The sequence below is a fragment of the Curcuma longa genome, chromosome 15, assembly GCF_044706935.1.
Source record: "Curcuma longa cultivar G26 ecotype Majalengka, Jawa Barat chromosome 15, ITB_CL_G26_1.1, whole genome shotgun sequence".
NCBI lineage: Eukaryota > Viridiplantae > Streptophyta > Magnoliopsida > Zingiberales > Zingiberaceae > Curcuma > Curcuma longa.
The window spans coordinates 3,019,520-3,030,790 of record NC_133875.1 but is presented as its reverse complement, the minus strand read 5'-3'; the positions used below and the strand labels follow the sequence as shown (position 1 = coordinate 3,030,790).

At 34.9% G+C, this 11,271-nt stretch overlaps 1 protein-coding gene across 1 annotated transcript; it reads right to left on the bottom strand.

The window, feature by feature from the left end:
• Positions 1 to 261: 261 nt before the first annotated feature.
• LOC141846031 (putative clathrin assembly protein At2g01600) lies at positions 262 to 9,354 on the bottom strand. Its single transcript, XM_074734017.1, has 15 exons — positions 9,143 to 9,354; positions 8,974 to 9,043; positions 8,776 to 8,873; positions 5,251 to 5,389; positions 5,005 to 5,132; positions 4,812 to 4,904; positions 4,630 to 4,680; positions 4,102 to 4,167; positions 3,927 to 3,992; positions 3,664 to 3,744; positions 3,496 to 3,576; positions 1,882 to 2,058; positions 1,732 to 1,807; positions 1,527 to 1,642; positions 262 to 878 (listed from the first exon to the last, which is right to left on the bottom strand). Exons 1-15 carry the CDS (start codon positions 9,230 to 9,232, stop codon positions 504 to 506), a joined length of 1,707 nt encoding a protein of 568 aa, XP_074590118.1. The 5' UTR covers positions 9,233 to 9,354; the 3' UTR covers positions 262 to 503.
• Between the last annotated feature and the right edge of the window lie 1,917 nt (positions 9,355 to 11,271).

Sequence of the window (11,271 nt, the reverse complement as noted above, 5' to 3'; positions counted from 1 at the left end):
TCGATAGGGAAAAAAGGATAAAAAATATTTTAAAAATACACTTTATGATTAGAATATTATGAAAGTTAGATAGAAGAAATAAAAAATATGCACGATTCGATAAAAAACCGAAAATGTTCTGGCTGAGACAGGGCTATTGATAGTCAATATAATACGATATAATTTAATTGATTTGGACAAAAACAGTTACACAGATATGCATATTCGATAATGATGTTATGGTTCACAATGAGGTAAAAAAAAACAGAGTGCATACAATAGTTATCGCAAAGGGAATGAAAACTAACCAGACAACTCTTGAATGAGCAATACAAGTAACTAATAATCGACATTCGTCCAAGAAGCAAACTGATCACAACACCATCCAGCATTTTCATATATTTTCGTGTGAATTACTACTCTTTTTTTTATCAGCACACAGGCAGTTTGTTCCTAGACAAAATCCAAAAGAATTCGCGGGACAATAGAATATACGGGCAGGGGCAGGCATATCGCTCGATGAGCTAGATCAGCTGGGGGCTTCCAAAAGGGTTGTTGGGCTGGTGAGGATTGTTTCCTGGGAAGGCTCTGAAACCGTCATCGCCGAAGGGATTTGGCGCAGTCACCAAGCTGACCTGCTGCTGTTGCTGCTGATAGACAGGCTGCCCGAAGGGATTGGGTTGCATGTACATGGACATCTGTTGCTGCTGCTGGGCCATGGCAGCCATTTGGACGGCCGGAGGGGCGGCAAATTGGTTTGACATTGCAAATGGATCTGATGCCATGAATGGATTCGGAGGTGGTAGTCCATAGTACTGTGGTTGCTGCTGCTGTCGCTGCTGCCTGTATGCCCCCTCTTCATATAGGCTGTCCAACGTAAGTTTATCAAAGCCACCAGCCTGCAAGTCACAATACTCAAGCTTGTGAGAATATAAAAGGGGGTCAGAAATAAGATATAATGGGAAATATTCTCGCATGTGATTCAGAATTTGAAATGAGATGTTTTGCAAACTGCTTCAAACGATAAGATAACCATTCTCGATTCCACCATCATAATGGAGTTAGTCTTGATAACATCAGCATGACTGAAGATACAAATCTACACTGCTATGTGAAAGATAGGAAGATGGTAATGTTTTAGCTCACCATTGATGTCATCCTCACTGTGGTTTCGGAGTCTCAAAGTGAAAAGAGTTTTTTCAACTATTGCCAAGTGTCGACCCGACCCTCATCTCCAGCACTAAGCCTCCACATGGCAAGATCAGCTTTTGTTTTATAAAATGAGCTAGATTTAATTTGATGAGTGGGGTTTAATTTCACTAAATCGAATGTAACTTTTAATAAGTTTTCTTTTTTCCCAAAGAATTGGTAGAAAAGTAATCCATTTTGAATCGTATTGAATCATTATGATTCCTTCGAACTCCGATTCAATTCAAACCATTTTTTACGCCATACCATATCCAAATCATGGCAAGGACATAGCAACACACAATATAGCAAATCTCATAGTTAGCAAATCTCAGTAGGGGAAAATCGGATAGACTAACCAGTTTGCTTTCAGTAACAGCAGCATTATTGTCACTTGGAGTAGTCACCAAGGCAAGTTCCCATCCTGTTGGATCAAATCCTTTATCTTGAAAGCTGCCAGATTCAGTTGTAACACCTGCAAGTAAATATGATTGTCCTCACCATCACTTCTGTACTGAATCTAACAAAAGAAAATTATGAGTTCAAGGAAGTTCATATTCATACTGGCAGGAACGATTGCCAAGGCTAATGCATTACTTTCTTCTAGTGCTGATACATTTGGATTTACTTCATTTAGTCCCTGTACACCAAGAGACGATTGTCAATCAAGTAGGAATAACAAATCCAAAAAAAAAAATCTCATTAAAAACTTACAAGAAGATCTACGGTGTCTGAACTTTCTGCCTTGGGAGGTGGGGTAGGAGGGGCGGGAGATGCATCTTCAATGGTGGGTGTTGCTGATTCAGTGTCTTCAAGAGATGGTTGTTCTTCCTCAACTGTGGCAGGAACTGCTTCGACTTTGTAAGTCAGAAGGAGTCTCTCTGGGAATTCCTATCACAAGACAGATCAACAATTACTTTATTGAATAGACTTCACAAGGATAATATGAGGAAATCAATCTCGATGTACATTGAATGTTCACATATATTTCAGTGTTTGATTTATCATCAATTAATTTATTATAGACAAGATTAGTCAACCATGTGAAGAACTTAGGTGGACATTCTTAGTAGAAAGAGAAGATCCCAAGCCAATAACAAATCCTTTTGTAGGATTCAGATGCTAATAATTAAAAGCAGTTATTCTATCATGAATTGTCATCCAGAAAGGACAACTGTTTCATTAGCCCATTGGTGTCCCTTGACTTCCTAACTTTATAATACTTTTTGGTGAGTCATAACTTCAATTTTAAAATGCCCATCCATCTTATCTCAAGGCTCTAGAAAATAAATTAGAGATTTTGATTCACTTATTTCCAGCAAAAACGCATAGCTCAAACCAAAAGAAGAGAGAGAAGTGACACGATGGAAGTTTCCAAAGAACAAGACCTGAGACAATGGAGAAGCGTCATGTAGATGAAGATTGGAGAACATTTAACTAGTACCATAGAGAATACAGTTCCACCAACATGTTTGCCACCCACCACCACCAATGTAATGGCTTGCTATTCATTGCAACTGTGCAGCAAGATACAGAGGAAATGGCAACGCAAACAGGAAGAAGAGATAGTAACTTTTTTTTTAAATGACCATAATACACAATGATGATAAGGGTAGATGATTCATGATTGATTATGTGAGACTGTCGCCATTGGGCTGTACGTAAATAATCATTGTACGAATGTCTTACATCTCCATGCATTTCCAATGGCTCATCGGCTTGAAATTAAATGAAAAACTTCATCACTTTGACAATAAGATCACTCTAGCATTATGTTTCATCATCACATAATTGTCGAGCACAAACAAGATCATTGCTATTATTTGATACCCAATTGTCTTTCACTGTTATCTTTATCTTTATTCTTTAGACAATTCTTTATTTGCAATTCTTTATAGATATATATTTTTGAGGGTTAGAATGAAATATGAAGGAAAACATTATCTTCGAGCATAAAAAACTCATGTATTTTTTAGCTTATCTAATTGGTAATTCTAACCACATCTGCATTGATATGGATTTGGATAAAGCAATCCCAGGCAATCCGAAAGTTTGTTCCTGTCCTACAGACCTGGCACTTAAAATATGGATTCATTGTTTGGCTGCAGGTAGAGGGCCAATGGTCATAGCAATTTATACATAAAAGTTATCACAAAATAAAAGGGGGAAACACATCTTTTCTCCATCTTCATACAGTAAAATTTCATGGCATATGAAGCATTGGCAAAAAGCAAAATTTGGAAATAAGACATTGTACTTCAATATACAAAATACAGGAAATGACAACTTGAATATAAAAAAATAGTACTAGTCCAACTAGTTACTTACCAATGGTTCTCTTGAGACTGAAACCATACGTGGAGCCTCTCTAATGTATTCTTCCATAGTTGCAAGAAATGATTGTGGAGGCTAAAAAATTAGGAAAAGTTTCAAATAATCCATATTAATTAAAGAAAATGCTAGGGAACTTTTAAAATCATGCAAGGATGTTACTACCTCCCTCAAGTTTGGAAACTGGAAGTTTCTAGCGAGTTCCAGTCCACGACAAACTTCATAAAATTCTGAAAGACTTGCAGCCTGAAAAGAAAGAGCCTTCTTTAGGAGCCAAAAAAAGGAGGAGGGAAAATAGTTTCTTTTATGTATGCCATTTCGTGTCACCTTGAACATGATTACTAAAAAACAACCTAAACAGTACTGCAATCACAAGAAGAAACTAAATTATTATGTGCCAGAGGATTTCTTAAATGCAAATATCAGACCTGTTGGCCAGCCCTTCTGTAGATTTCAAGGGCTTGAATCGCTTCATGTCTTGGCATCTCAAAGAACTGCAATGGAGAGAAAATTAGCGAGCTAAGCAAACTAGATGCATGGTTGTCGTTCTCTAAAATGTCAACATGTGAAAACTCCGGCAAGAAGAGAAATCCAAGACAATACCTTGTCAACTAGGTTGATGATACCATCATTTATAGCACAGTAGATTTTGAAGCTCTCTTTTAGTACCTAATAAGGTATGAAGAGAAAAAAAATGGAATAAGAGAAAAAAAAATTCCTTCTCTGTTATAGAGAAACAAAAAAAATATGAACTAATAATGGTGGACAGAGAGCAAGGCAACAGGTCATATGTAGAAAAAAGAAAGCAGTTTTCAGTAAAGCAATTATGGATAGATCCGTTTTTATCTTCCATGCTAGACAACCCCAAATAATAGTTAATCATGAAGAAACTCAATTTACACTAACTGTGTGTCTCTAAATAAGAACACTTTTCTGAGTTCAACAGTGTGACAGCACAGTTTTTCTAGCAGTCACAGAACACTATAATATCAAACAATTTGGTTGAATTTGACTTGGGACAGAACACTATGATTCTTTCAAAAAAGGTTATAATGTAATATAAACACAAGAATGTACTACCTAGTAACAGGAAGAAACAATAATTTGTTTTTCTAAAAGCAAGTTGCTCACCAAAGCTAGTGCATACTGGACAACATAGTTGCTAACGGCTGCTCCTTCTGGCTGCAAAACCAACCAGAAACCAGAGTGAACATCCATTAAACAGAAGTAGAAAAAATAAAATAAATTTTATTGACACATTCTCCCACTAAATATGTAAATTTTATTTCTCTAAGGGTTGAAGTGATGATTACATGACATCCAACAAGCCGGTATAATAACTGCTGTAAAGCAGGCAATTGCTCCAATAAATCTTCACTTTTCAGTTCTCTGGTTTTACTATGCCCCTGTCAGAAATGTGTTGGATAAGTAGAATAATTCAGCATTTCAAGTAAAAGTTCCGGGTGCAAACAAAACATGTTTGGTTGTTCAGAAGATTGTCTAGACCTTTTCAGAACTTGGAGCAGGTCGTACCAAACGCTCAGCTTCAACATCATACTTCAAGACCTTGAAACATTCAAGTCTTTCCTCCAAAAACAAAGCATAAGCACGCACCCACGCAGAGCAATCCCATGCTGCCAATGATACAAATTAAGCATTTCTCCCGACAACATAAGAAAATAAAGTTACAAGCTCCAGCACTGAGACATAGGCTCTCAATTTGTTCTCTTTTATGAAGGTATAAGCAAATACCAATAGGACTTGAATCATCCTTGAAATTTGATAGTTGAAGAATTCGGACCCTTTGTGAGAAATTAAGAAGCTCTTCACGAAATGTTGGGTCACCCTCCCTAAGAGCCCTATGGATTACTATCAATGTCTTTAACGCCACCTGCATTGAACCATTTACTATCAGAAGTAATGGATAATAATAACAATAACAACAACGATAATAATAGGATATAGTAGAGATGACACTTTAGAATGGAACAGGTGAAACACTGAATATTCATAGTTTGCAAAAAATTTAGCAAATTAATATAGTCTGTCACCTGTACAACTGTCTATAAAGATGCTCGATTATCTTCTTAAGCATCTCATTATTAGGCACAGAAATCTATCTGAATTCAAATAATATAAAATTGAGATTAAGTGTTAAAAAGCAACATAATTTGATCAATTAATTTGGTTAATTTGCGGTCACATTGTGCAGATTTAGCAATGATCAACCAATGCCAACCAAGACCGGCTAATATCAGATCGATCTGCTAATAGACTAGAACCAATCATGACGAAAGAGTGATGAATTAAACAAAAAGATAAAATCTTTTAGAAATAAAATTGGTACAGTAAAACAGATATGTTTTTTATCTAGATCTTAAATTTAAAATATTTTTATTATTTTTACAATTCTAGCAAACCAAGTCAACCTAATAATGTCTTACCACACTGAATACAATAAGGACTATAAAAGAGGCCTCATCTCGTTGTTACATTCATTCAATCATTCAAGCAAATACTAGTTTGGAGACTTCCTCTCTTGCAGAATTGCTGAATTTTGCATGAATCTGTGAGATTGTCAGTTGAAGCACATGATTCATTCATGCCTCATCAAGGCTCATAGGAAAAATGGTTGAGGCACAGGACCTTGCCCAAGCTACATTAATTGCTATCAAAACACAACCTCACTCTCAACCATGTATCCATCATTATCTCCCTTCATTGAGGCACACGGCCATGCTTGTTCTATGCCAAAGCACAATCTCATTGTCAACCCTATACCCATCATTTTCTCCCTTCAATGTTATATCCACATGTATGCCATCAACTTCTCCTCCCAATGCCTTCACACCTCTTCTCTCCTTGTTATTCCCCCAAAAAAAAACATTTTTGTATTCCTAACTTGGGCTTGCAGCGGGCTGAATTGGCAAGTTACACTGGAAAAAATGAAAGTAGTTGTAGACTAACAATTTATTTCACAAAAAATGTCAGATGCAAGGCAATTGGGTTTTGATCCAAGATACATTGAAAATAGAAATTGCAATAAATTGAGATCCAATGCAAGAGAAATTTCAAGATCAAAAGAATCAAATTGTAAAAAATTGCAAATGAGAAGGAAGCTGTTAAAGTGCAACAAAAGCAAATTGGTTTGCATAATTGTGGTATAGTTAGTCACAAACTCTTTTTGAAGATTAATCTTTTATTTGTGTTTAAGTATTTTAGCAATTAATTAACATTCCCACACCAAAAACTCATTGAAGACCATTCCATAATGTTCCATTAATCCAAATATAATAAATCATGGAAGGCTTCCCATTTAACTCCAATTATTGTGAGTAACTAGATGTGGCCTTAAAAATTTATAGAAAGATTTTTACAAAAATATTGTAGCATCTTCTGAACATCAATGGGGACTCTTGAAACATAAATCTTAACTATTTTCAAAAGATATTCATCCAATAAAGTGTTATCCAAAGCAAACATCCACCATAATATTGACTCAATTGTTTAAACCACACTGCGCAGCAATTCAATTTAAGCACCAACAAACCACATTGAAAAACAGGACATAACACAAACATAAAGCATACACCACTTATTATTTATGATGGAAACTGAAAAATAATCCATTTTTACTAGAAAAGAAAATAAAGCCTTAAAAAAATCTCCATCTAAACTAACCAACACAAAGAGGCATGCATACCACTTAGTATGCTTGTTTGAATGGTCCAAACATTGCCATATCATACATGAGGTTGGTTTGGAGTTTTACTCACAAACAGGCAAGAAAATTATTTATGGTCGTCATAGTTGATTTAGAGAAAATATAGCTGGGATTAACATCTTATTATAAGGAGTCACCATGAAATTGTCTAAGGTCTAGAATCCTTCTAACATTAGTACGGAACTGACACAATTGACATTCAATATTCAATTCTAGTGTCAAACCCACTTCATGTGCTTATAACTATGGTATTTATTTTTCCACTTTTGCTTTTTCCATTCCCATTATTGTCCCCTGCACAAATTACGTTTTTTATAATTCCAGATCAAATTATATTCACTATATTTTTATTTTTTTCAGATTTATAGAACTTATGATTGTACTTCCTATTTGGTACATTGTGTTCCTTTCCAGTATGTGACCCTTCACCCTTCTTTGACTCTTTTACACCACCATGGCTTGACCTAATTACATGATCTTATAACTCTTACTGCTAGAACAGCAATAGAAAGTAGCAACAAAAAAAAATCCCGCTCAGCAATTTATATCAAGTCTGCAGTGTTGTGCCCATGTACAGCACAATTATATGCAGACCACACCCAAAAAAATCTGCTGCGTGTTAATTGTCCCACTTAAAACAGTAAGACTATATGTTAGCACCTGCACTCCTGATGTTATTTAACTTTTACCAGTCAATTCTACAACTTAAAAAACCTAATAAGGGAAGTGGCATAGAAACAAGTCAAAAGATCTAGCCTTGATCTAGACCTTGTTAGAATTCTAGCAGCAAAGGGGGTTGGGATCCATTGTATTAGACCTTGTTACACAACATGGAGCATTTTCAGTTGTTCTAGCCTTGATCTGTTATCAACAAGCCAAAAAAACCAAAACTAGAAAATCCTTTATGTACCAAAAGACCAAGGAGTTCACAACATTTTATAATCATAATTCTAACTGGTAATCTAGGTTGCTGGCATTGACCACATGAATGTTCTAGGATATTATTATTGTTGCTTTAACAAAGGAATTGTGAAAAGGCGGTGGCAGAACCATGAAAGCCCTTGAAATTCTATCTCAACTGGGAAGTCGGTCAGCCAAGCATAAGACTGGTGGGTTTTATACTACTTGAATCTTGCATCTAGATAAATTTTCTTCAAACACAAACCATGGCAGATGCTTTCTTTACGTGTACTTCCAACTTTCTACCACCAATGCATCTACAGAGTTCACATGATATGTCTGACGCAACTCAAATATCATATCAAAACTGTATAAGATGACACGCATTGTTCAATGATATTCAACTTCGCTTCCCTTTCCCCAAAATTGGAGGACTTAATTTCCCCCTTTCTGTCTTCCTTTCCTTTTCAAACGAGGAACTATAAAGGCCACAATAACTATTTTGGAACCAAACCCACAAAGAAAAGAAATCCTCATAATTCTCTTCTCAAACACATATCCAATCAATTTTAAACAATTTTTAAGTTCCAAATTTTCTCAAACGCATAATTCTCTTCTCAAACACGACGCAAAAGAAGGGAGAGAAGGGGTACCGTCCAATTGCGCGTCTTGGCGAGTCTCCGTGCAAGGGCGTGGATGCAGTAGGCTACATCTGCGCGAGGGCGGGTGATCGAAGTGGCCGCCAAGATCTCTGCAACTCATCGCAGTCCGGAAAACATGAAATTGATGATAGAAAAAAAGGGCAAAAATTGGGGGAAGGAGGAAAAAGGAAAGGGGAAAGTAGAACTGACTCCTCAGATGGCGTTCCTTGGGCGGGCACTCGACGTGATTGGTGGCCTTCACGATCGCCACATCCAAATCCTTCGATCAAGAAAAAAAAACAAAGAAGGGCGATCTTCATGAACTACAGCAGGAGAAAAAGTAAGAGGAGAAAAAAAAAGGAGGGATTCGGATTTTTACCTTAAAATCGCTGTTGAGGTTGGCGAGGCCGACGGTGGTGGAGTCTTTGAGCGCGCCCACGGCCTTCCGCCAACTCTGCAGCGTCGCCATGCGCCTTCTCCTCCGCGACTCTCTCGATCGTCGTCCCCTTTTCCCTCTTTCGGCGGCTTGCGTGATGCGGACGCGTTTCTTGCTCTCGCACAGGCGTCAGAGTGTGTGTCTCCGCCGTTGCCTTGACATTTCTTCCAACTTGTCCCAATTATTTTATTTTTTTTCCTTTTATTATTTGTTGCCGAAAATATTATCGGCAGATTTATCAAATCACTCCTATTATTTTACTGATTTACCAACAAGAACCCATACACTTCTTTTATTTTATCAAAATTTTTCCATTTCAAAAATCTTCTCTCTCACAGATTTTCATTTGAAACTGTATTTTTTATTTAGTGTGTTTTTTCAAAAAAGTAAAATTTAAAATTCACGTTTTATATATACACACACGATATTTGAATAATTATTTAATTAATGACGTTGAATCGTCATTAATTTGGTGGATGAAATATTGAGCCAAATCATCTATCCTAATAGGGGTGGAAATTTAAATTCCGATATTCAAAATTTAATCGGATCGATCAGGTAATTATTTTAAAAAGTCAAGTTCAAATATTACTTGAATCCAAATTTATTATTGTCGGGTCAGATTTGAATAGTATTTTTTTTATTCTAAATTCAATCGAGTATCTATCCATTATTATATATGAATTAAATTTAATTTATATATCAATGTGATATTCTTTTTTATTTTATAAGAAATAAATGTTATTTATCGATGCTAAAGTGAGTGTTTTATCAACTAATCCTCAAGGGCATGATTGAATTGGGTATAAGTGAATTGGCTACGACGCAGCAGGCTTGCAAAAGAGGGCAAGGGTTCGAATTTTAGCGAAGCCAGGCAATATCCTTTTGGTAACCAACTGCAATAATTTACCTCCTCATATATGGTGGTGGGACCGACTGTGTGGGGCCATTAAGGTGGTAGATCCACTTTTTGCAGAAGAATTGGTTAATGCGGACAAATTTATTATAGTGGATAAGGATCAAAATTTTGATAAAATAGAAATAATATCCATAGTAGTAGTCAAATATAATTTTAGTTTTTTTTTATCATCGAAGGATGCTTGTATTTAAAATCAAATTTCTTTCTATTTATTTTATAATCTAAAATTATTTTATATTTAACTTTTATTAAAGGTATGTAATTCTTTTCGTTTATTTTATTAATATTTTAATTTTTAAAAAAAATTATCGGGTACCTAATATTAACTTAGGTACCTTCTATATCGGATAGGGATCAAATTTTTGTTTCTTACTCGATACGTGGAATACTCGATTATAACTATCTAAACTTGGCTCGTGCAAGATTAATAGGTATAAATTGGATATCTAATATAAAAAATTTATTTTAACTAAATAAATGAGGGGAAAATGATGCTTTTTTGAAAGAAAAAATTCAATAAATTAGGAAAACAAAAGGATATGAGATTTAATAAATTACTCGATAACACACCATTTTGTATTAAAAAATATATCTTTATTTCAGTATTATTATAATAATTTTGACTAAATTACCCTAACTTATTCAAAATTAATAAATAATTATAATTAAAATTATTTTAATATTAATTAAAACTATTTTAAATATTAATTAAATTTACTATAATATAAATAAAAATTTCGACTTGTCAATAATTGGATTAAGATAGCGTATTCAATTCTTATAATATAATTAATTATATAAGTAATCGATTCAGTCATATAAAATTTTTTTCTCGATCACAAGATAAATTCGTGGACAGTTCAATATCATAAATTTTTTAAAACTTTAGACCATCTCCAACGGGTACCCTTTTACACCAAAATGGTGTAAAAGTGGTACTATTTCTCTCCAATGGATACACCAAAATGGTGTCCAAAATGATGTCCATGAACAGTGCAGCACCATTTTGGTGCTACACTGTTCACTTGCACCAAAATGGTGCAAGTGTAATATTAATTAATTAATTAATATAAAAATATTTTTAAATGCTAAAAATACTATAAATATTAATGCATTAAGTAGAATAAATTAATGTATTAAATATCACATGCAC

What these genes read in the sequence shown, in the direction of transcription:
- LOC141846031 (XM_074734017.1), bottom strand. Translation starts at nt 9,232, where the DNA reads ATGGCGACGCTGCAGAGTTGGCGGAAGGCCGTGGGCGCGCTCAAAGAC. An exon ending in CCAAGACGCGCAATTGGACG is followed by an intron (nt 5,390 to 8,775) that starts GTACCCCTTCTC and finishes GGTTCAATGCAG; the next exon opens with GTGGCGTTAAAGACATTGAT. An exon ending in CAGACACCGTAGATCTTCTT is followed by an intron (nt 1,808 to 1,881) that starts GTAAGTTTTTAA and finishes CTTGGTGTACAG; the next exon opens with GGACTAAATGAAGTAAATCC.